This window comes from Brachyistius frenatus, unplaced genomic scaffold (genome assembly GCF_029030835.1).
Source record: "Brachyistius frenatus isolate BFR_SWC_R1_liver_20210118 unplaced genomic scaffold, ASM2903083v1 Contig_397, whole genome shotgun sequence".
Lineage (NCBI taxonomy): Eukaryota > Metazoa > Chordata > Actinopteri > Embiotocidae > Brachyistius > Brachyistius frenatus.
In genome coordinates this window covers 42,208-69,027 of record NW_027210996.1, presented here as the reverse complement: position 1 = coordinate 69,027, position 26,820 = coordinate 42,208, and the positions used below count along the sequence as shown (strand labels likewise).

The 26,820-nt window shown below is 43.2% G+C and overlaps 3 protein-coding genes across 3 annotated transcripts in view; 2 read left to right on the top strand and 1 right to left on the bottom strand.

Moving 5' to 3' along the window:
* hydin (HYDIN axonemal central pair apparatus protein) overlaps positions 1-13,843 on the bottom strand; it is a 64,501-nt gene extending 50,658 nt beyond the window's left edge. Inside the window, exons 1-7 of the mRNA XM_069724824.1 lie at positions 12,718-13,843; positions 12,149-12,238; positions 10,939-11,061; positions 9,655-9,774; positions 9,126-9,257; positions 8,126-8,325; positions 7,776-7,900 (exon numbers count right to left, since the gene is read on the bottom strand). Coding sequence (XP_069580925.1) covers positions 7,776-7,900; positions 8,126-8,325; positions 9,126-9,257; positions 9,655-9,774; positions 10,939-11,061; positions 12,149-12,232 — 784 coding nt within the window. The 5' untranslated portion in view covers positions 12,233-12,238; positions 12,718-13,843. The remainder of the gene's footprint in view (positions 1-7,775; positions 7,901-8,125; positions 8,326-9,125; positions 9,258-9,654; positions 9,775-10,938; positions 11,062-12,148; positions 12,239-12,717) is intronic.
* syt19 (synaptotagmin XIX) overlaps positions 1-26,820 on the top strand; it is a 74,561-nt gene that overhangs the window by 8,054 nt on the left and 39,687 nt on the right. The window lies entirely within an intron of this gene.
* On the top strand, positions 14,834-22,148 carry pnp6 (purine nucleoside phosphorylase 6). The gene is made up of 6 exons (XM_069724820.1): positions 14,834-15,087; positions 17,779-17,948; positions 18,061-18,164; positions 20,261-20,436; positions 20,520-20,710; positions 21,422-22,148. Exons 1-6 carry the CDS (start codon positions 15,053-15,055, stop codon positions 21,616-21,618), a joined length of 873 nt encoding a protein of 290 aa, XP_069580921.1. The 5' UTR covers positions 14,834-15,052; the 3' UTR covers positions 21,619-22,148.

The window sequence follows — 26,820 nt, the reverse complement described above, 5'->3', positions numbered from 1 at the left end:
CCCCAGCTGTTGTGCTTAGTTTCAAGGGAAGGTTTTCCGTACGTGAGATGAGTGGCAATGAACTGCTTTCCCTCAAATAAACTTAGTCTATATGTGATATAACTATCAGCAGCACAGACACAGAGCTCAAACTCACTCAATGACACCGAAAAGCCACAAACCTGCAGACAAAGTGCCGTTGAGGTTTTACTCCATTTATTTGAACCTGAGTCGCTGACAGCTCACAGTGGCGTCGAGGACTCGCTGCAAAGTCTCCGCTTTGGATCACTGACGAAAGCACTGAATGTTCAGGCGTTTTATTTTGAAAGATTTCCATCTGTTTGTATTAAGATTAAGCGGCAAAACTAATAAGGAGTGACTTTAGCTAACAACACCAAGATAACTGATGGACATTCACTTTTATTCACTTTGGATTTGATGAGAGAAGTTGAATGGGAGTCTATGGAGCCGGAGGCTTTTTGGAGCCGACCTCTAGTGGCACTCGGTGGTATTGCAGCTGAAGACACTTCTGGATCGGAACCATTTTTCAGACCTGGAAGCTACGAACACTTTTATATTCAGTCTGTATTTAAGATAGCAATTAAAAAAAAATCTGAAATTTCAACGAGAGCCAGTTATCATACTTTTAATATCAGAAAACTTCCAAAACAACCAAACAAGCATAGACAACAAACCTCAAAATAAAAATTTGACTTAAAGAGATGAGAACCTTTGATTCACATGTAAATAAACGAGCACTGAAAAACTACTTTTCAGAACATCATGCTGAAATGAATAAGAAAGCTTTAAATCAAAATGCAGCAGACTGAAGGCTGACGTGATTTCCACATGGTACAATCTGACTGCGTTGTTCTCTGGAGTTTAAAAATACAACACAAACCACATGAGGACATCTAATGAGTCTGCAGCGGCAACAAGGTGCCACAAACACAACGTGCACACTTCACACAGGCAGGGCAAGAGCAACAATAACCAGCATCAAAAATAAGATGCAAAACTCTGATTTTGGATGAAGCCGCCGAGAACGAGTTCTCATGTAAATCCAACAAGTGTTTGTTTACATGCAAATCAGACGGCCTCGAGTTTTAACTCCGTAGAAACAACTCGGCTGCTTTTATTTGTGTGCCTGCAGAGCTGAAAGATTTTATTTGTATTTTTTGAATAAGGATAAAAAAAAATTGCACCATTAGTCCACACACAGGGGGCTCGTTCTCATGTTGGATTTAATACGAGGAAATGTCTGAATCTGGAACGCGGAGTTTCTGTGGTTCATCTTTTCTTTGATACAACAATCCCCCCAGTGAAATAAAAAAAAAAAACACACCTTAGTGTATGAAATCCCTAGAAATAAAAACGGAGAACAAAAGTGACACGGAGTTTCTTTTTTCTCTCTTTTGCAACCATTTCATTTTTACTGTGATTGTTGTGTTTTCAAATGGACACCGGCCATTTATTAACTCTTACTCGCAATTTTTTGTGTCCCGTTCCCTTTGGTTCAAACACGATTAACAAAGGTACAACTGCTCTGAAAAATTAAAAAGCTTGATTGAACTCATAGTGATACTGATTTGGAGGGTTGACGGTCATTAAATCCAGCCCTTGGTTGAGGATTAGATACTTTAACTGTGGTTTTGAGAGCAGTGAATGTATTTTGAGGTCCCCAATAGAAAGTTTCACTACATCCAGTTCTAAAGCTGCAGTGCAGGTTCAGAGCTGCAGTTCCACTTTAACCTGCAGTGAGAACTGTGTGCAGACAAGTAATATGAAACTTCTGAAATCTTGCCATCCAAATGGAAATCAGTGTCGCAAATGCATTTTAAATTTGTGTGGAATTATATTTTAATATGAGTATTAAGGATTCACTGGTGGAAACTGCGTCAAATTGGGGTCATATCATTATGAATCATTTAATTTCAACCTTCATAGATTATATTTGACGCTATTAAAACCATTAATAATTATTATAAACAGAACTGCTAAACAAAGATCGAAATCAAGACGTTCTTCTTTGTGTCTGTCAAATCTGTCAACACTAAAAAAAATATATATATATTAAATCAACTTAAGAATCAGCAGGAGTTATTTGTTTTCTTCATTCAACCTTAATGAAGACGGAGCCACTGAGTGGAGGATGTTTGTTTCTCAGGACGAACGGCCAATAAAACCACACGAACAAATCAATGAACTCAGTACCCTTTAAAAGAAAAAAAGAAAAACAAAAGGCAACTGGAGGAAAAGGAAATCAGCCTGAGGATCTGATTTCAGCTCCAAAGAAGGAGAAGGGCTAAGATCCAACACATTCATCCTCCCACACTAAAAACCACATGTGTTGAATTCATACGAGATAAGCCGTCCCGTTCGGTTTTCCAGACCGGGCTCGCTGCAGACCGGAATCGGAGAGCTTTTTTTTAATCCATCCTCTGCTAGGGCTTTTAACGCCGGTGAGGAGAAGTGATTAATTCGGACCCCGAATCACCTCGTTTCCGTGCAACACGAAAGCCTCACGAGCAAAACTCTCCCCGGTGTGACTTATTTCACTTCCAAAACGCCTCAACAACGAACGCAGCACGGATGAATGTAGGAGCTCGGTCGAATCTATACGATGACTATGCACGCCCGACGGTGGAAAAATACACATATTAGAATTCAGGGAGTGCTCGAGCTCTGCCTCCAATTATCACAGAGATTTCCATCATGTGCCATACCTAGAGGCATACACACACACACACACACACACACACACACACACACACACACACACACACACACACACACACACACACACACACACACACACACACACACACACACACACACACACACACACACACACACACACACAAAAGAAAAAAAAAGAGCCTGGCATACTTCCACAGCAGGGGCCCGGCTCTTTTCTTTTTTACTCACAAAGTGTATGAAATTGAGAGGTATAAATCGGACGCAGGGAGAAACGGCAAAATCAAAGAAGGAACATGTGAGAATGGAGGATGAGTGATGGAAGGAAATGAAGGGAGGAGGACGAAGAATTGGTGGGATCCACAGAGAAAAGCAATTATCTACCCGCCGTCCGGATGCTATGACAGCAGCTGACAGGCAGGGAGAGCTGCAGCTTATTGCTAAGCTTTCATCATGGCAGTCCACCACCACCATCACCACCCCACCCCTACACACACACACACACACACACACACACACACACACACACACACACACACACAGGGAGAGAGAGACAGAGACACATAGAGAACAGAGACACACACAACACACACACACACACACACACACACACACAGAGAGACAGAGACAAACATACACGCACTCGCTTTTTCCTCTTCCCATAATTCCTCTATGGACACAACAACAGAACTTCTCGACTCCCTCTGCTATCTTTGATTACGGCACAAACAGCAGATCTGCAGTACGTGTGTGTGTGCTGCTTTATGTGCAGTCACTTTGCCGTTTTATGTGTGTGTGTGTGTGTGTGTGTGTGTGTGTGTGTGTGTGTGTGTGTGTGTGTGTGTGTGTGTGTGTGTGTGTGTGTGTGTGTGTGTGTGTGTGTGTCTTTTTTTTTTTAAAAAAGGCTGCTGTGCTCGAGTCCCCTCGGTGCTGCAGCCCTGTCAGAGCAGATGTCTCGGCGCTCCCTAAGAGCTGTCCATCTTCCCATTTAAATCAGCAGCAGTGACAAGGGGAGGGGGGGATGAGAGAGGGGGTGATGGTGGTGGTGGGAGGGGGGTGGGGGGTGTTACTGGAGCTGCAGAGTCTCTGATGCTCACTTTTTTTTTTTAAGACAGAACAAGGATCGTCTAAACACATCATAATAAAAAAATATATATATATATATATATTTTTCAAAGCTTTTAACTGACACCATGAAAATCAGACACGGCGCAAACCTCAATGCAAATCGGCCCACACACACACACACACACACACACACACACACACACACACACACACACACACACACACACACACACACACACACACACACACACACACAGGCCAGCTCATGCAGATTTTTTTCTTTGGTATGAAACATACATGAGCGCGAGGGAGACGGGGAGAGATGCTAAATTAAAAATGATTGTCTCTTGATGGGCTGTAAGTGATGTTCTGGACCGGGCTGGGCCCTCCCCACTATAAAAACTTAATGCTGCCCTCTCATAGCCACACAGCGCTCCTGCTCCTTTAAAGTCACACACACACACACACACACACACACACACACACACACACACACACACACACACACACACACACACACACACACACACACACACACACACACTAAAGAGAAAAAGCAGACCCGTCATCCACTGACACACACATTCAATCTTCATTACAGAGCTGCACACCGAGTCCTTTTGTGGCTCTGTGGGGGAAGAAATGGCGTCACAATAATTAAATGATAAAACCCCAAAATGGATGAATATAAATCTAAAGTCAGAACAGCTCCTCTCTTATCCGCCATTATCTAATCATAAACAGGACGTTTCTCGCAAGGTGACTTTGCTGTGGACGAGTTTCAGAGGTACTACCGACAATAACGTCATGATTGCCGTGTCAGCATGGGACCGACTTCTTCCTCCCACGCACACACACACACACACACACACACACACACACACACACACACACACACACACACACACACACACACACACACACACACACACACACACACACACACACACACACACACACACACACATACACTGTGGAATATCCACCCAGGTGATGCATAGCTAATAGGAGTGAACAGAGGTCCTCTTTTTTTTTTTCTTCTTCTGCTGCGTTTGTTGAACCGCTCTGGGATTCTTCCACTCAGACCGCCGCCAAGTTGAAATGAGCTTTAAAGGAGACTTTGATGTGGCCGGCTCAGGTCAGCAGTGAGCCCGATCCATTTTGTGATTGAAGCATCGCCGTGATTAATCAACCTCGCAAATCATGTTTGCCGTTTCTATTTTTAGGCCAAACTACAGTGTGAAACTGTGTCTCAATTTGCAAAGTTACAGTAAGCAGAGCTTCTATTGAAACTGCCATGAAACTTTGTGTTTCTATGTTAACATTAAACCCATCAAAGTGATTATGTGCTCCACCATTGTTTCAACTCTTCTAAGGTGGATGAACCGATGTTTCCCAGCAGCTTCCTTTATTCACCTCTAATTGATCCCCTCGTGTGTGGACCAGAAAAGCCTTTGATGTTGAGGAATTGAGGCTAATTGTGAGGGCGACTGAGCCGACACTAAAAACATACAGTAAGGGGATAAAACCCAGGAATCACTCAGAAATACTGTTCATCTGAAATGAGAAGATTTAGATCATAAAAACACAGACGGTTCTCAAAACAAACATTCATCAAGCAATGATACCTAAAGTGACTTCATCCGTGCAGTGACCCTGTAGCAGCTCCACGAGTCACCTGATTCACTCTGCTTGAGTACGCAAATCATCCGGTTTTAAATCGTCATTTGCAAAAGGTGGAGCCACATTTCTTCCTGTACTACGCAAAGACAAGCAGAGACCCAGAGAGAGTGTTGGGTTATATGATGAACCCATTAAGTGTAATGTAAGAGGAAATCTAAGGATAGAGGAGAGGACGGGAGGGGAGAGGACAGGAGGGGAGAGGAGGAGGGAGAGAGGAGGAGAAGAGAAGAGAAGAGAAGAGAAGAGAAGAGAAGAGAAGAGAAGAGAAGAGAAGAGAAGAGAAGAGAAGAGAAGAGAAGAGAAGAGAGAGAAGAGAAGAGAAGAGAAGAGGAGAGGAGAGGAGAGGAGAGGAGAGGAGAGGAGAGGAGAGGAGAGGAGAGGAGAGGAGAGGAGAGGAGAGGAGAGGAGAGGAGAGGAGAGGAGGAGATAACAGCCATCATGAGTGAACTCCTCACTGTGCTCCCTGAGGATGTTATAGATTCTCCTCTCATCATTACAATTGCTTATGTCACCTTTGACTTCGTGGCCCCAAGCAGATACAAACACACAAATACACACACACACACACACACACACACACACACACACACACACACACACACACACACACACACACACACACACACACACACACACACACACACACACACACACACACACACACACACACACACACACACACACACATATATAAGTATCAGCTCATCTGATAGATTCATTCTGAATCCAGCATCCAGCCATATTCACAAACATGTTCGGTTCACATCGAGCAGCAATGAGCAGTTAATTGGATCAGCTGGGGGGGAAATCTATTTGTGCTGCACTGCTACAGATACTGCAGGTCTGTGGATGGGAAACACACTGATAAGGCTGCATGTGCGAAAGAATGCACACACACACACACACACACACACACACACACACACACACACACACACACACACACACACACACACACACACACACACACACACACACACACACGCGTGCGTGCGCAAAATAATACTGAAAGTTAGACATTAAAGTGGATGTTTGTGTCAGGCATTATTACCAAACCCTGAGAAAGATAGAAATAAATCACAGTAACGATTGTTTCCCCTCACTGTGTGTGTGTGTGTGTGTGTGTGTGTGTGTGTGTGTGTGTGTGTGTGTGTGTGTGTGTGTGTGTGTGTGTGTGTGTGTGTGTGTGTGTGTGTGTGTGTCGATGGCGAGCGCTGTTCTGCAGTGATGTTCTGCTTCAGGACCGCCGCTGCTGCAGATAGATGAGTCACATTACGGTGTTTACCTCCCTGATTACAGTCGCCACCTTCATCCTTTCAGTTTCGATGCGTTTGACGCTGCCGATTATGCAAAACCGTTCGGAGGCCACAACAGACACGACCAACGCCTAGGTGGCACTTTCGTCATCATTTGAAGCCTCACTGTTCACGTTCGATGAAGAAAGTTATATTATGAGTATTATTATTATTATTATTATGAAATCACGTCAAGTTTTAAAGAGCTAACCTGACATCTAACCGCCCTTCATACCACTTCCTGGGTGTGTCATGTCGATGGGCGCTCCCAGGAAGCTACAAAGCCCCGCCCCCCTTTTGGCCTGCAGAGCCTCTTTTTCCCACCAAACCACCAGAACCAAGAGAAGTAAGTGAAAATGGACTGTTGTCATTATTTGGTTAACATTTAATGTGTGTTTTATGTATGTTAAATATTTATTTTATGACTTAAGAGGATGAAAATGCCAAGTTAGTGGATGCATTAATTATGTAAGTTAAGCTTTGTTACTCTACTGATTCAGCAGTTTGTTAGTGCTGTTATTTGATTTGATATTTAATGTATTTATTCTGTCTTGCATGAAATATCAAATTGGATCTAGTGTTTAAATCAGATGTTCAGTGAACCAACACCAACACCTTCAACAATTATCCTTACATGACATTTATTGTTCATTTTCAGAACGGAATATTTCAGTTACACTCGTCTATGGAGGCATTTAGAATATACAATAATTTAGTTATTAGGTTATTATATATAATCATTTATGTTGTGTTTGACCATTTTAACCTGTAAAGCATCTTTGAGTATTGTGAAAAGCGCTATATAAATGAAATATATCATGATTATGATTATTTTTAGTAAAACTGCAACAAGGCCTTTCTTAATATTAAAAAAATATATATCTGGACATGCTGCTGAGGACAGTTATGAATATTTCACAACAGCTCAGGGAAATCCTCAACTGATGCAGCTGTACGACAGAAACTAGCTTCACCAGGAGAACACGTGGCCATGACTTCCTTTCTGGAGTTATTTGTGTCAGAGATGTGTTTTTTTCTGAGGATGTATCTCACCGGTGTGGTAGTGCAGAAGCAGTTCCTGTCTGTGCTCTCCTGTGGTCAGCGGCTGGAAAACCACAGTCACCTGCATGCTCTCGCCCACATCGAGGGTCCCAGAGGAGGGCGCCACGGAGAAAGGCCTGGAAATATTTAGAAGTTGTTTTTTTGTTTTAGAAACTGTCAGAGGAAACTCTTTTTGAATCACAAGTAATTAATGGAAACCTAAAACTACATAATGTAAATCTTGAATCGAGTGTTTATGCAATGAGAGGCGTGGCTCGATATGTCGGGTCACAGGTCGAGACTTTTGCTGCATCATGACTATAATCATTCAGACGCATTATACGTATAAGTCAGCCTCTCACCTCCGTGTGTGCAGCGTGAACTTGGCCTCGCTGTTTCCGATGTTGCGGACGAGGTGAGTTCTCTCCGTGGAGGCCTTCACGGGGCAGATGGGTAAATGAAGCTGGTCTCGAAAGTCCAGAATGGCTCGAGGCCCGATGGCTCGGATGGGAACCTCGAACCGCTCCCTCTCTGTCACGCAGACCAGTCTGTGGTGGTAGTCCTGGATGGAGGAAATACAAAATATGGCTTGCATTCGGTTAAAAAGTTTAGAGCCACCAGCCTTTAACTTGAAGTTGGACACCAATTAGCTACTCAGCAATTGTTTCAAGTAGTTTCTAATATGATGCACGTACACAAAAGAATGAATGACAAGGCAAGAGCGAACACCCTTGACTGTATATAAAAGTGGACGTAGCTTCTGAAAATGGTTCCGATGCAGAAGTGTCTTCAGCTGCAATACCAGCGAGTGCCACTAGAGGTCGGCTCCAAAAAGCCTCCGGCTCCATAGACTCCCATTCAACTTCTCATCAAATCCAAAGTGAATAAAATGTGTCCATCAGTTATCTCGGTGTTGTTAGCTAAAGTCACTCCTTCTTATTAGTTTTCTGGAGGTCCATCTGAAAATAATCCCTCATTCATTAGAAAAGAAGATTCAAGAACACCTGTTTTTGGGGGCGTGTCTGTTTGATTGACAGGCCTGTGGTGCAGTCAGGTTACAGCTATCGGTGGGCGGGACGTATGTCGGCAGGTTTGACGACAGTGACGACAGAAAGATGTGCTGCTGTAACCTAATGCCTGACCCCTTGATCTCTGACCTTCTGACCCCGACTTAGCTGCTGCCAGATATTTATGCACCAAATATGAAGAGCAGAATGAGCGCGTCCATCGGCGTCGTCGTGGACTTACATAAAAGTGGGTTGTATTTTCTATCCTATTTAAAATTCGTACTTCCTGATTTTGAATCTGCTCTAAATCAGCCTCTCTGATTGGAGCAGCCACGCTCCTCTCCGTCGGCACTACCTTGTTCTCCACTGGGGTGAAGAGGACGGTGAAAGTGGCGGACATTCCCGGCGCCACTTTGCTTCCTGTCTCGTCCGGACCGACCTGGAAAAACTCCGAGTCCTGCTGCTTCAGCTTCACATGCCGTGAAACCTTCACGGAAAAAAGAGAAAGAAACGTGAAAAAACTGCACACACAAGTACAGCAAAAAAACAACAACAACATAAACGCCAGGTACACCCCCCACCCCCCACACGACCTTTTCCAATCATTCCTCCCTCCTCACATCTTTTAACCTTTTACTTTTTTTCTCATTGCTCTGGCCAGAGCTGTCTGAGAGCCAGAGTGGTTTTGTTATTTCGTTTTCACAGCTATTTTCTGATTGAAACATCGGCTCAGCAGCCATATTGTTTGAACACACACATAATACACACACACACACACACACACACACACACACACACACACACACACACACACACACACACACACACACACACACACACACACACACACACACACACACACACACACACACACACACACACACCTTGTCGTTGTTGAGGAGCATCAGCGGTAACTTGTAGGTCTGTGCGGGAGTGAAGTTCTGGAAGACCAGCTCAGACGGGTAGGGCTGGAAAAGAGGCTGATCCACATCTACCATAGACAACTGACAACACACACACACACACACACACACACACACACACACACACACACACACACACACACACACACACACACACACACACACACACACACACACACACACACACACACACATAAACAAACTAGCACATGCGTGTGAAGTGGCAACTTCTAGAGGACAGAACCGTTTCCAGTCTTTATGTTGAGCTGAAGCTAATTGGCTGCTAGCTCATCTAATGCTCAGCAGTAATATTATTGATCATATTTCATGTTTCTTTAGACATTACAATTTATTTATGATAAAACAAATACACCCTCTTAAAGTTGCATCGTTGCCAAAGTGACAATAATTACTGAACTGTATGTCATTTCCTTGGCTGTCAGGATGACCTAAAAACATCCTGCTGGTCCCACTTATCACCTGCTGAGGCCCCGATATCTTATTTGCATACTTGACAAGTCAACAAAAGAAAAAAAAAGTGCACAAGGTGAGATGCAAAAATGGGTCCTGCTGAATACGATGAGGTGGATGTTTCTTAATTTCAAAGGCATTTGGTGAACTTTTGGTGACATTTCTCCCTGTTAAATTCTGCTTCTGAGAGTGCGGAGTGTTAAGTCACATTGGCTGCCCTCTGCTAATCAATTAGTATCTGCTGACTCAGCGGAAGCAGCTTTGGTCCAGCGAAGATGCCCTCAGCGGACAGAACATGCTCTGAATTCAGGGGGATAATAAAGAAAATAATGACAAGTTTAAAGTCGTTGTTTTTTTGTTTTTTTTGTGGTCTTAATTATCTCCACACATTACAGTTCTTATTATTTAGATATATGTATTAATTCATACGTTAGTTCAGCCTACAGGAACTCATATCTTGGCCGATTTTTTAATTAAGTGAGGCAACATACACAAACATGGAAGTCCTCTGACAGCCCTGTCAAAAATCAAATGTTGATTTTGATGTATTTTTTTCTTTTTGAGACTGTAGATTTTATAGTGAACTCCCCTGGGTGTAAGTCTCATGAAGATCAAAGTCAGCAGCAGCTGTAGACTGTCGTCACTGACGGGTGTTTCACCAAGCCCCTGACACAGAACACCAGCGTCGCTCTAGTTATCAGCGCCACCTTTCACTGTCGCTGTGCCGTCTGCAGCCCGGTTATATTAAAGCCACTGAGGGATCTCGACGTTTACTTTGCGGTTTGTCGTCTTGCTCATGTCGATCCACTCCAGGATGCGAGGCAGGTGCACCTCGGCGTTGGCCTGGCGCTCCGACGACGACTGCAGCATCTCCTGGGTGAAAGCCGACGGAGTCACCTGCAACCACATGAGCAGCGCAGGCTGGTAACACATGCAAAGACACCGACATTAGCAACATATAGAGCACATGAGCTGACTTACAGACTTGGTCATATTCTCCTGCATCTTTGTGGGTGATATACTCGCCCCTCAATCCTCTGGCACTTTTTTTTTTTTTTCCTTTTCAGTGCACCAGAAGCAGAGGAACATCCAACTGCACTTAGCCTATTTCAAGGTTGTGTCAGAAAAGGATTTCAGCTTTAAGCCTAAATTAATCATGTAGCGTTGTATATGCAATATTTAATAGCTGCCAGTTAGGTGTGTACTCATAATACACTCTGATGTATTATTCAGAAACAACAAAGTTGCTTGAGTACACACTATTGTTTAAGAAGCTGTGAAGTGATGTTGATTGTCTTAAGATGGTCACAACATCACACCGTGGGATATTCTATAAATTATAAATGTTAGTTTAGATATTGGTATTATAACATATCTGCATTATTTTCTACACGGATCAGATCATCTTTAGATATGAATACATTCTATTTTTTAAGAATTACATGATGCTTTTCCACTCCAGTTTGAGCACCGAACAAAAAGGTTGAAATCTATATGATGAACTATAAAAGACAGATAATAATCCGTTTTGTTGTGTGGATCTCGTTCCGACCAGAGAAAACTCTAAGTGAAGCAGGAGAGAGCAGAAAGCCTGAAAATTGCTGAGCTGAGGTCACTGCAACAAAACACTGGAGTCAGGTATTGATTTTTGTTCCCTGTAAGAAGCCAATATAATTATTAGGACGATCTGTCATTTGAAGCAGGATCTTTAAAGGATTTGAAGCAGGATCTTTAAAGGATTTGAAGCAGGATCTTTAAAGGATTTGAAACAGGATCTTCAAAAAAGAGCGTGACAATGTCTAAAACCAGGAAATCAGGCCTCTGTTGGTTCATGAGAAAAAAACAAACCCGGCTCCATCTCGGCTGGTTATTCTAATCCGGTGGGACTTTACAGAATGTTTCATGATAAAAAAATCAAAATGCACAAAGTTAGCTCGGCGAGAGAAAAAAAAAAAACAGGGCAGAAACAACATGAAACTCTCACCTTTCTCCGACTCGTGTCCTCTTTCGCCACAAGTTTGTTGTTGCACGGCAGGGACACTCTGTTCTGGGTCTGAATGGCTTTCATCTTGAACTGAGGTTTCGTAGCCAAAAAAAATCACGCACAAAAAAAAAAAAAAGAGAAGTTATGAAGTAACAACCAAAGATAAAATACATTAAGTGCCCATAAAATATGCAATAAGAATCTGTAGTAAACTAATTAATACTATGCAAAGATCTTGGTCACTCAACATACACTTTACTGAATTATGGCACACAGAAATCCTCTTTTTTTTTTTTTTTTTTACATACTATTTTTTATATACTGTACTAATATTTGGTTGAGTTGTGATGGAGAAATGATGGCGTTGCTGTTTCGTGGTGTTGTTTGGTGTTGTAAAGGCAGCATCTGGTCTGCTTTTGTTTCATGGTGTCCATCAATCATAATAACACAAATTCCCACCGGAGACGTTGGTTTTGCTAATATAGATTGTCGTTAGCTCTTAACGTATGAAACACGTCCTCCGAAGCTTCTTCAGTAAATCACGACTGACTTTAAACTGGTTAACTTACTTGTAACTGTTGATAAATAGAAGAATACGTTGGTGTTAGTGGTGTTCATGTTTAGCTTTCTTTAGAAAACATGAAGCACCACCGAGGTTTACAGCCATCCTGCCGACCCCGTGAACGTTAAACTTGTGACGTTAAAACTGGAGAAAACTTTACGAATAAACCTGTTGAGACCTACAAAAAAAAAAAGGGCTTAAAAAAAAAAAAAAAAAGCACTTACCGCGGTGAAAGTTAACTTTTTATTTCACATAAAGCTCTCCCGAAAGTCATTCACGAGCGCTCGGGTTCACTTCGTTGTGGTTTGTTGCCGTGGCAACGAGCGCCCCAGTAAACTGCTCTCTGATTGGCTCGCGGCTGTAGCAGCGTTAACGGTCCCCGTGGTGACGTCATCGTCATACTATAGTCTGTCATCGTCTCGTAATAAAACACAGATCACATATTTTGAACGTGAAAATCATCATTTTGAGTTCATTATAAATGGATTAATTCTCTGTGGCAAATGTTTTAGTCACAAATGTAGAATGTCAAACATCTGCCATGATAGAACTATTATATAATGCATTGCATGCAGCGATCCATTTCAGTGTCTTATGTGGTTATATTTGATTGTTATTATTTTAATGTTGCCTCAGGTCGAGGTTGAGAGAAGTTAGATTAGCCTGCTTTTAGAATTAAAAGCACCAAACAAACAAACAAAAAACTCACGGTGAGTAAAAGCACCTCACAAGATGACACACACGAGTAAATGTACTTTCCAGATTTAACCCTTTATGAGGGATTTTACAATTGAATGGTTTTACGACTCAATTTAATCAGACGCTGAGTTTGACTTTCAGTATGTGTCTCTAATCACAATAAAAAAAAGAAAAAGATCACAAGCTCAACTTCATGTATAGAATGCACATCATTGCATGATCTCCAACACGTATGCAGTCACGCACGCACGCACACACACACACACACACACACACACACACACACACACACACACACACACACACACACACACACACACACACACACACACACACACACACACACACACACACACACACACACACACACACACACACACACACACACACACACTAAACCAACACCCACCGAGCACCGTGGGTGCGTGTGTTCAAGAGGGCAAGTGTGACAACAAAAGGGATTTGAAAGCCCCATGAGCATGGCGACAAGGCGGAAATTTTCAAATTTAATTTAAACCCACCACCCACCCCCCCCACACCCCCCCCCCACACACACACACAGCCCCCCTCCCGATACACCTCCACCCCTCCACTGAGTATTCATGACGTGCATATTTGACCTGATGTGGAACAGATGCTCCTAATCTTTATCATCCCCCTCAAGTGGAAACACGCTGACCTCGATCCCCGCTGATAAATATTTTTCTCAGATGCTAAAATGCTTTAATGTGAACATTAAAGTCTACTTCATGATCTTAAATCAACTTTTTGTTGACATAAAAGTCATATAATTTGAATATTAATCACAATACTGATACCAACATTTAAAAGTGTCACTATGTTAACTTCCGTTAACTAAAGGGGAAATATTAAAGCCATGACCTCCTCCAGCTTTGAACAGGTGAATTCCACTACTTAAATAAAGTGAAAATATAGTTTTGAACACTTATAGCTCTGGTTATTGGGGCCTACATAATACAATGTTCACTGAATCTTCTCTCATTAAATCACTGGTTTTGTTTTCTTCCTGTCTTATGTACTAGAGGTGCAGCTTTTGTTTTCGTTTGCTTTCTCTCGCGATCACTTTTATTCTCTTCAACGCGTGAGTCAGCACTTTGGATTGTTGCAGCCTGTGAAAGAGGCAGTGAAGCTATTTGTACAGCAGGTTTCAGGCACATATCCTGCACAGTCCCACCTGGATTTAAAGTGTCATTTATTTCTTTAAATAAATAATAAACAACTAGAATTATTAGGGTCAACCTTTAAATAGCTCATTAATGTCCTAATGTATTTTTTTACATCGCTGATCTTTCTGTTTCCTTTCCCCCCTGCTGCCCTCTCATTGTTCCTCCCTCTGTTCCCAGCCCTGTCTCTCAGTGAACGGATCACTGAGTTGCCCAGCCTGGTAGAAAATTGGATTTAGTATTCTTCAAAAGGGGCTCGGCAAGTCCAGGCAGGCCCCGCCCATTGACGTCAGCGCGCAGCACGACCTGCAGCAGGCTCTCCATCAGCCTTCATAACTACTGCGTGAACTCCGCACGGCGAGGAAGGAAGGAAGGAAGGAAAGAAGGAAGGTAGCGCCTGTCAGAGCCGACACGAGCAGCGGGCTGTCAGCAGGTTTGCCCCACCACTCCTCATCAGACATGGAAGCGGCGTCCTCCTCCCCGAGTCATTGCAGGTAGGACTGATCATGTCGGCGCAGCGGGAGGAAATGGTTGTCAAGGCTACCAACGCGGTAGCTTCGAACAACGCGGTCAATTAAGGCCACATCGAAGGGAAGGAATTGAGGAATGATCGTACGAGTTGGCACCTTTTGCAATATTGAGAAGCGTTCAGAGAAGCCACAGCGGTGACGTGACGCTTTATTTTGAGGATTACAGCAGCCTATGGGTGCTTTCCTCCACCTCTGACGTCATCTTCTCCTGTCCGTCAGGTGCTTTCACAGACAGTCAATATTAAATCCCAGTTTTTCCTGTTATAAAACGAGTCCGATTCCTTCCACATGGCTTCGTGTCTGCTCACTTAGCAGGCCGGTATCGTTTGTGAGTGCCTCGGAGCTCCGCTTAGTGTTTTCGGAACTTCTTGTGTTGCGTCTGCCAAAAAAAAACAACCCCTATGTGGCAGCCTGGAGGCCCGCGGGCACGTCCTGCTCCGCTCCCTCGTCCGCAGCCCGGAATACAAAATCCCCGCAGCACCACGGACAGCTCCTCGCGCAGCCCCGCTTGAGCAGGAGGGGGGCGAGGGGAGCCCGCACGAGCTCACTTCCTGTTAAGCTGTTGCATAACAACACGTGTTGTCATTGGCACTTGTAACCCAAATAATAAGAAGACCTCATTTGATGCAGGGTTCATATGTATTTTAGAGTAACAAAAATTGAATTACAAATTCAGAATTTTTTTTAAGTAAAAATATAAATAAATATAATAAAACTGCAAAAAAAACGTTAAATTTCTCACCTTTTAAATAATATCCTATTCAACAAAAAGCATAAATGCAAAGTTGTCTTTTGAAATATTACAGTTTTATATTCTTAAAATAACTATAAAACAGTTTTTCGTACTGGACAGCTTTAGGACCTTTTAATGAATCTGATTTGTAAGGATTCAAAGTCAGGTGAAGTTTTACTCATGTTCAATCCACTCAATTAAATGTTTTTGAATGGCATAAATAATCCTTAAAATTATAATAAACCTGGGAAGAAAACTAAGTTAGTTAAAAAGTATTTGAGCTTTAATTGACATAAAAATAAATACACAGCGTCAATATTTGATCCATATAGTCTGTAATTGTGCAGTAAATGTGCATTCGGACTTTAAATATACAACATTTCTATTTATTTTGTTCTTTGGAAAGTATATATTTAAGAATTGTGGTACAAAGTGTACAACAACACAGAGGTAGTGTAAAAACAAGAAGATATTGTAGACCGAAAGCTTGTAGATTCAACGGTCATACATTTGTCCATTATTAAAAGGTGGCTGAATATTAAACTGCAGGTTCAGTCAGTGTGAAAAATAATCCTTGTTTCAAAACTTTTTTTTAGCTGATAGCTATAAGTTCATTCAGAGCAGTTGGATCTACAGTGTTTATAGGAACAATTAAATTGCCCTCATAAAATATGACAGCACAAGTACAGACGGATGAGTTTCTCAGGTTTATGATTCACTGATTTAAAACCAACACCCAGATAAAACGTCTGCAGCTGCTGCCATTCATTCACCTGACTGGACCGGGGCCAGCAGGAAGTTACAACTGTCACCCCAGAGATAATGTGACACTGCCGTGACCACTCGACCCGACCGGTAGCGACAATAATGTCTGTGGGGTCCTTAATGTATTAAAAAAATATATTTCCAGAGTTAAGATTCAAATAAGGAAACAAGAGGAACATGAGGAAAGATTAAAAACACCCAGGGCTCAAAGTCATCCGGCTCGAGTGTCATTGTTTTAATAACAGAGCTTTGAGGCATGGAGGAGAACGTGAACAAGGGTTACACATTTAAAAGCAGATTCATGAGCAGAATTACAGACTCTTTCAGACTTCATATAATGGAGCACCTTCGGGCCTTCTCAATGAAACCAACATCCCCCCGAATAATAATGTGGCTGCTATGCTTCAAAACGGCGGCGTAAAAACCCATGAGCGATGTATTATTAATAGGTATTTTTACATGGCGTTGCCTTCCACGTGCTTTTATACTCCTGCATTTCAGACGGGTTTCCGCCTGCAGCTTGTTTTTTATCCTGGTTGTTACAGAATATTGGATAATACCGTCGTGACAATGAACAATAACTCGCTGTGACTTGTGCGGTTGAAAGTGCCAGTAGGACAGGTTACGTTACATCTTTGGAAGACCTCACACCAAACAATACAACAAAAACCAGCCACCAGACATGCCCACAAACATACCGCTGTGTACCGGTACTTCTGCATTTGGCCTCATTTTACAGAGCCAGAAGCTACATGGACTTTTATATACAGTCTACAGGCTACGGCCCACCAACTGCATTAGGTTTAATCCTTGTAAATAGTAAACCTGTATTTGGATATTAATTATGTTTTGGAGCCTTTCTGCTGTGGTGTTGGTCCTTCTTGGGATAAAAAGTGCTGGCGAGCTCACAACCCTGAGGGACACCGGGACAGATTGGTTTGGGGGTTAGAGAGGAATTCTGTTCACTCCATTTAAATATACAACACGTTGAATATTTACATCGATGCAGTTGCTGATTTACATCCCTTTACGTTAGCGGTGATGTTTTAAACTTTTAAATCTTAACATGAGACAGACGTCGATGAGCATTTATGTTGTTTAAATTTGATCTCTTATCAGGGCTTTTGGGTTTAGTGATATTTCTGTTGTTTTTCCAGATACAGTTATGAAGAGTACAAGCAGACGGCGGACTGGCTGCTGGCCAACACGGAGCAGCGTCCCAAGGTGGCCATCATCTGCGGCTCGGGCCTCGGCAGTCTGGCCGAGCTGCTGGACGACAAGAACGCGTTCTCGTACGAGGATATTCCACATTTCCCCATCAGCACTGGCAAGTTGTTTTCTGTTCATTTACTATTTTTTTTAAAACTCATTATAATTGTTTGGACACTGCATAAGTAGGCTAGCAGCTGTTCACACTGTCCGTGTTCTGTGCTGTGCAGTGCAAGGCCACGTGGGCCGGCTGGTGTTCGGGAAGCTGCAGGGCCGCGAGTGCGTCTGCATGCAAGGGCGCTTCCACTTCTACGAGGGCTACGACATCCACACGGTACGGCTCACAACACGTGGGGCTGCTTTTTGATAGCCAGGCTGGTGTTGTTTTCTAAAAGTGAAATCAAAAATAATCTTATGAATTCACTGGGTTTTGACCAAAAAAATATATTAAAAGAAAAACAAGAGAAAAAGGCCTTTACAGAAAGGGGAAAAAAACGAGATGAAAAATGATGAATACTTTCACAATAAGCTATTCATTCACATAGTGATAAAGATCTTATCTTGCTCTTCCTCGCTCGACTAAAGAAGAGAAAGCGGGTTCGTGTTTGAACTGGGGTGACACTGCTGCCAGCTCACCACCGACGCCACTGCACCCAAAAGGGTACAACATGAACTCCTGCCTCCCCCGCCAGCCTGGTCGTTCAGCCTTCGCTGCTTCCACACGTCGTCCTTCAGATAGTTGTCTTTGTCATTCTTGTGCCCTTTAACGACGTATGCTTAGAGACTATTACAGTATTTGTCTACTTTTCTTGTTGCTGTTCTATCAAATGAAATGAAATTGAGGTGATCTCCACGTGAACTCTGGATGCTGCAGAGACGAAGGCGCATTCATTCCTAACTGCTGTAAATTTGCCTCCTGAGCAACTTTCTGTCGCAACTTCTCCCACAAGCCAACTCTCTTGTGTCTTGCGAAACCTTACTGATGCAAATTATATACTATACATGAAAACTGAACTCCAGCTGGCAGTTGAAACTGTGACTTTGTTAATCACTTTGAGGAAAAACATTCACAGCCTCTGCAGGTTTGGGCCTAATCCATAAAACCCTCGGACGTCTCCAAAAAAGCTCACTTTGGTATTCTGGTCACGTCGGAAGAGACACGTGATTGATTTTGCGACAGATCTCTTTGGGTTCCAACAAGACATTTAGCTCGACTGGTAAATTCATGTAAAGTATTTTCTAACTTACATGAAACTGGTTCTTGCTCTTTTAATTTATGGGCTCAAACTGAAATTTTCCTTCTTATCTTCTGATCCCTGTAAAGATAAAAACTGCTCTCCGAGGCACTTAAGATTTGATCAATCGTTATGTTGTAATATCATCGTATCCAGCAATTGACTTGTGTGTACTGAAGGATCAGCGCGATGACAGTAAGATAGAGGATGTATCCCTGGTTTATTACTAGCTGTGATGGGCCATCTCCACATAAAATGATGAAGATAACCCCAGTGAATCATTAAACCCAGTACAGTAACAGCATGCTAGATGCATTATAACCCTCCTGTTAGGACTTTAGACGACCTCTATATTAAATATCTCGAGTTGAATCATCTACATGAAATCAACTGAAATAGGTGGGCGGGGCTTAGAGTCCTTAGTTTCCCTAATCAGATCCAGTTGATTCTCGCTTGCTCTGATTCCAGTCATGTTCAAACCACCATCATCATCATCATCATCATCATCATCATCATCATGTCTTAAAGTCCCGTTTTTGTGTTTTCAACCTGTCCCCTGATAGGGAGAGAGAAATAAGGGTTAAATTATGAAAGGAATGAAAACTTCTTACAGGTGATAGATTGTCGCCTCTTGGCAAATCATTTTCAACTCCCGATTAAAACTTTCTCTTACAGTTTAAGTACTGACAGTCCTGTTATTACCGACACTGCTTCCCATGCTTACATTTTCCTTCTTGCAACACGGTCAACCATTAAAAAATGCAAAACTTAAATCAAACAGGCCAAATGTTCCACAGTGACAGCGCTGACCTTATCAAGACACCGGGGAAACTTGAAAACATTTCCCCGCTAACTAACACAACATTTTCATTGGCAATTCAATTGTGTTGTGAAATGTGAAATAGAAAAAGCCATTTTCTAAACGTGACTGCAGTGGAAAGCAGTAACAGTCATTCACGGGCCGATCAGCTGCTCTCTAACGGTTTGAACAAAACCACGACTAGTTCAAAGACACGCAGGAACTGAAAGGGAAGAAAAATCCTCCAGTTTAAGGACTCCAGTGCGTTTAAAACATCGGCTTCTGATTTGGCGTTTCCCTCCGTGTTTTAACGTTCGTGAGATTCTGACAACCATCCAAACGGCAGAAGAGCGACAGTACCGCCGTCTCTGAAGCAGAGCACGTTTGTCTCTGCAGGTGACGTACCCGGTGCGAGTCTTCTTCCTGCTGGGCGTGGAGACTCTGATTGTGACAAACGCCGCGGGGGGGCTCAACGGCGCGTACAACGTGGGCGACATCATGCTCATCAAGGATCACATCAACATGCCGGGCTTCGCGGGGCAGAACCCTCTGTGCGGCCACAACGACGAAAGGTACGGGAACGAACGCTCGGGCGGGGACGAGAAATCTCGTGTTCGCCGTGTCACGTTCACGCATTTTAATGTCGTCGCCGCAGGTTCGGAGTGCGCTTCCTCTGCATGTCGGACGCGTACGACCGTGATCTGAGGGCCTTGGCCCGGCGAACCGCGGAGGAGCAGGGCTGCGGCAGCTTCCTGCAGGAAGGCGTTTACTGCATGGTGGCCGGGCCGACATACGAGACCATTGCAGAGTGCCGAGTCCTGCAGAAGCTCGGGGCTGACGCTGTGGGTTAGTACCGCTCCCTCATTTAAAGAAACACCAGCGACAGTGCAGCAGCACGAGAGTAGCTGACTTCTACATATGGCTCCATCATTTGGATAAGGAGGGATAAGATTTAGCCAACTGATTTCCCATCATGCAAATTTGCCAAAATTAGTTCGAATAAGACATTCAGCCTCAGTCACAAGTCATCACCAGATTCACTGTGCAGACAGAAGCTCATTAGATGATGCAAATCATATTAAAGCCCAGCACTCGACACGACCTGACAGCACACAAGATCCGAACATCTCAAAAGTTTTCGGACTTTACATTTATGCCACCGCAGTTCAGAGAAGTACCTACCCAGGGGGAGGGGCTAAAAAAAGGGAACACAGAACTGAGTTATAGAAACTGAGAAGGTTGTAAGTTCTCCCCCTGTGCTGACACACACAAAAAGGGGGAACCTCATCCCACTGCAAACGCTGTATGCAAAATGTTTTCATCTGGACCTCCTCCTATTGATGGTCCAGGTAGGGTCTAATAAAAGTTTATGTCGAGTTGCATTATGGGAACTGTAGCATCCAGTGTGTTTGAATCCTCAAAGGCTGAAAGCCAGGATATCTCTGGTTTTGAATCCGTCTCTTGCAAGTTTCCAACCTTTCCAAATGTCCAATACCAACATGAATTTCAAAGGGAGGTTTTTTTTATTTGTGCAATCAAATGTCCATCTCTGTTTAGGGATGAGCACAGTGCCCGAGGTGGTGGTGGCTCGTCACTGCGGCTTACGCGTCCTGGGTCTGTCCCTCATCACCAACAAGGTTGTGACAGACTACGACAGCAACGAGAAAGCAAACCACAAAGAGGTGCTGAAGACCACCGAGCGCCGGACCCAGGACCTCCAGAGGCTCATCAGCCAGCTCATCACCAAGATCTAGTAACTTCATCTACGATCGGTTAGCACAAAAAAAAAAAAAGATTCCCAGCTTCGCATTTAAATCATTAATGTCGGGTTAATTGCAGCTTTGTGCAGATGGAGAGTTCTTGAGGTTGGGGGGGTATACTAGTACGTGCTAATGGGTAATGTGGTCCAACAGGAGAGGGTTTGACGGTAGAGAGTATAAAAAAATGTGGTGATGGAGTATTGTTCTTCTTGGAGACACTTAGCATACCTGAAAATGTCAGCGGCATTCGACAAAGGTTGAATAGTTTGGGTCTCCACGAAATGTTAGCCTGAGTCCAACTGCACTTAAGGCAGGTCATAGTATATATTTTTGAATTTAAAGTGCCACGACCAGCTAGTTATCCAATGGTCTAAAACTTTTAATAGAAGACAATGATAGAGAGAAACTTTAAGGTGATGTGGAAAAAGCAGAAATTCCTAATGACAGTTAATGAGCTTCTCTAAAATCTATGAATGACATATTGACTTATGTTGTGTCTTCTTAAAAAAAAAATCTAAATCAAGCACTGCTGGAGCTACCATCATGACAAAAAAAATAAATTAAAAATCACTTTACACCATTGTTATTTAAACTGACCATGCTCTCATGTATCACGGATCCATAGTTGTAATAGGAATACAGCAGTGGCTATTGTCAAACCGCCGGTGAGTATTTCTATCCGGACGTTAGCGCTGCGCGGCGGTTGGGGTTTTCCCCTTTCTGTCTGAACATGTACATCTAAACTCTATCATGAAAATAAGACCAGAAGATTTTTACGGTCACTTTATTTTACTGCTACTAATTGAAGACACTGGAGATAATCATTGTGACATGGTTAGTAGTTATGATCACCGGGCAGCGTGCCGTTCTTCTGTTGGTACTAACCTCATCTTCAGATTATTATCCATCCTTAAGGTTTATGTGTCGTTGCCGACAGCCTGCAGGTTTACTTTTGCGACATCAATACGAGCCTTACGTCTTATTTTCCTTTAGCGAGAGCAACGTGCACAACTACCACCTCTGAATCTGCAGGCGCGAGATGTACACTGTGCATTAATGCGACCCGGTATCACGGCAAAACGTGTAACTGTCACGCCCAGACAGGCCGAGGCGTGGCTATTTCACGTTTGTTGGGGTGGACCGCCGTATCTATTTAACACCTTGCCGTGATACTGGGTTGATTAATGAGCCGGACTTATCAACTTACTGCAGTGCTAGCTACTACTGCTACTACATATAACATGATAACGACTGTCTTTTATTTTTGTGATTGCTAGTTATTAACAACGCACAATAAATACTTATTTTAGCTATGTATCAAAATATATATTTGATATAAATGAAGTGGATATATTTATATTCCACTACAATCAAGAGTTGTTTTTTTTTTTTTTACAAATTTAAGGGAAAATATCTAAATAAATATGTATTTTTGGGGGGAGGGGCTGGTGGGCGGAGGGTGGGGTAACAAAATGGAAACATCATTTCAATCCTGGTCCTTGTTAGATTTCAGTTTAAAAAAAGAAATAAAGCTTGTGCTGAATCAGTCTCTAAAAAAAAAGTCTGTCCAATAATGGAGAACTTGTGTAGAAATGTAAGGAATGAACCATTACAGACCGATACTGTATAATGTGAAAGAAAAGTCAACAATGAGCAGTGTTGACGTGAGAAGGTCCGTCTGCAGCCGAATGATTTTGGATCGGTTTGTATTTGCAGACTAAGGAGACCACGACGCTGTAATAATAATAATAATAATAATAATAATAATAATAATAATACCCGGAGCTGCCGTTTTTAATTTCCTCCGTGCTGATCGGGACCCTTCCTTGCCAGCTACCCTTGACCGTCTCATTCATTAGAGCTGGAGGGGCCGGAGAAATCTGAGATCAGCAGTCCACCTCTTTTAGATCATTTGTAACAGGCTGAGCACCGAGATGCTAATAGAAGTCTGAAAGGGGAATTCAGCTGGAAAAACTAAAGCCTGCTGTCGTCAGAATGTCAAATCTGAAGCTTCTTGTCCTATATAAAACAGATGTTTTATCTGAAGCATTATGACCTCCAAAAATCTTGAATGTATGTACTAATACCTTGTTTTTCTTTATATGACCTCCAAATTTAGCATTTTATTCTAGCGTGCTCTACCTCAGGTTTGCGCTGTGTTAGACTGAATAGCCCCTGTATGTTGTGAGCTTGGTTTAATCCCATTTTCTGTATCCGGGTCTCAGGTTAGAATCTGATTCACTTGCATAATAAAGAAATTCATTTTTGTTGGTGCTGTCAAATAAAAAGCTTGTAGATGACATGTGGGCCTGTGGTGTTATTCTGGCACGCATGAGTGCACGTGTTTGTGCAACAAAACAAAACAAAAATCGATCAATCTTGAAGTTGTTTTCAAGGAGAAAAGGAGTTTTCTTCCACTTTGTGAGGATCAGTGAGCAGGGAGGTGAACGCGCGCGCACACACACACACACACACACACACACACACACACACACACACACACACACACCATCCTTCACTTTAAACACACCTCAAACAGATGAAGTCGCCGAGAGATTGAGATGAAGTGGGAATGGCTGCTCGCTTCTCTTACATAATTGATCTACACAAGGCGTGTGGAGGTGCAGCCCACTGTGGAGCTGAAATATGAACAGGAATGAATCAAGGCAGCTCCACAACACAAACGCGACCGCCTTTGCCGGAGCTCGACCGTATTTACGTACGCTTCGCCAAGACGTATCGCAGCTCGGGGGTCGCGTGCGAACGACGTGACTCTGGGATGGCGGCGGGACGCCACGGATGGAGACGGACGACGGGAGAATACCAGAGAGCAGGATGAAGTGCGTTGGACTCGGCCGTCCCCACAGGCTGGCGACAGGCCTCAGCTGTAATGTAATGTTGATCTATCCATTGTCGCCGTGCCAACCGAGCCCGGGCCCCCACTATTGATTATTATAGGGTGAAAAGAGAAGCTGAGGAAATAGGGCGGGACAGATTTGCTGAGTTTACGCTCTTATACAGTCACACACACACACACACACACACACACACACACACAGCTAGACAACAGCGTTCTTGTCCCGTCGCTGAATGTGACTCCTACAAGCAGCAGGAACCGACGTCAGTGAAGGAATGTCTCCGCTGACTTTCACACGCTACCTCCAGAACTTGGCGGCTGCCAGGCGGCGCGCAAGGGTGGGTAGCTGGAAAATTACAGCTCCACCTCTGTGGAAGTGTGACGGGGGGGGGGGGGGGCATCTCGCTCGCCAGGGAGTCGCCAGCTCTGCGGGTTCGGTTCATTTTACCTGTTTGCCTGCAGCTTAAAGCACTGATCTGGATTCACGCCACTGACAAGTGTAAACCTGCACAGTCATGTCTTGCTGGTGACTTGAAGCCATAAGTCAGACCGGGACTTCAGCCATCACGCAGCTCATTTCGTCATCAACTAGTTTTTAATGTGGCCACTAGAGGGGAGGACAGTTATGCAGACTACAAAACCAAAAAATGGAGACGATCTGAATACTGAGTTTTCAATGTGTTCAGGCTGAAAAGAATACTCACCAGTAAACACACCAAACTTGTTGCCTTTTTTAAAATGAGATGCAGAGTTAGCTAAAATGTTCTAATAATTATATTTCCTGTATATATACGATCGTCACTCACTAACATCTTGTGGTTTTGACTGACTGGTCCCTTACTGGGGAACATTTAGCTTGTCTCTGGTAAAGGGCCTGTTCTTAACTAAGCCCCGCCCACCAACAGCAGAAACCTGACTGCACCACAGGCCTGTCAATCAAACAGACACTACTGCCCAAACGTACAGCTTTTTGAGGCCAAATACCTCAATTAATGATTTTGAGATGGAGCGCCAGATCATTGCAACTTCCCATCTCAAACACAATGAGGCTTCACCCGTGTATATTTATCACTTTGATTGCATGACATGACTCATCACCAACGTGTTGCACCCCGTAGTGGCGCGGCATACTAATACCTGGAAGCCTTTTCAAATAAGGAAACCAAAACACACCCAGAACAAGTTTAACAATCCACTGAGACCAAGTTAAAACAAAATAACATGAGGATGTCGCAATTTAAATCCTTCTGTCTCTGGAGTGCCCTCTAGAGGAATCCTTCAGTATGACACGCAAATCAAAAAGCAAGTAGCCTACATTTCCACCCTAACAATAACCGGCAGGAAAGCACGAAGACATTTGCAGCGATGTGCATCACCAAGAGATGTGACGATGTCATTTTTATAAGTTTTTAGACGGCTACTACCGCAGAGAGCCTCCTGCTTTTTCATTGCAGATGCCACAGCGAACATGTGATGGCAGGAAAAGCAAGGAAAAAAGCAGAGCTAATGTTAATGTTATTAGTTTAAAAATGTCCGTTAATGCTCCATCGACATCAACCTGTGACGCTTGTAAAGCAAACCGAAAACTCAGTTGGGGATTATCATTTTCTTTATAAGTGAAAAGCTGTCTTTCCTTCTTTCTTTCTTTTTTGTGGCAGATTTCATCCAACTGCAGGAACATGCTTCCAGGGATACTTGCCCTCCTGCTCATTACAGTCTCATTACTTCATTTTGAATATTATCACCTCTTTCAGTAAATGAGTTGAAGATGGATGAGAATGTGGTTTTTTTTTCCCATCGTGTTCTACCAGGTTCTTTGCCTTCACCTCCCCCCCACCCCCTCTGTAAAAAAAGGACTGGCCATTAATGAAAAAGCCCTCATCACCCCACCACACACACACACACACACACACACACACACACACACACACACACACACACACACACACACACACACACACACACACACACACACACACACACACACACACACACACACACGGAGATACACACACACCTTTTTTCTTTCTTTTTTTTTTCCAGAATTTACATTTATTATGTGGGCTAATCACTGCAGGCTGCAGGCAGTGTGGGAAATGTGATTAGTGTGTGAGTTCTAATTAAGTCTGTGAAGCCTCACACACTGGCAGACAGGCTCGGGGAGCTGCACGCTTAGATACACACAGATGTAGAAAGAACACACACACACACACACACACACGTGTATACATACGCCTGCATGCATGTTTCTGCATGCACGTGAAATAGATCAAACACATCCACATGGGATCTAGTGTAAAGAATGATGATGCAACAACAGAGTGCTCACTACTATATGC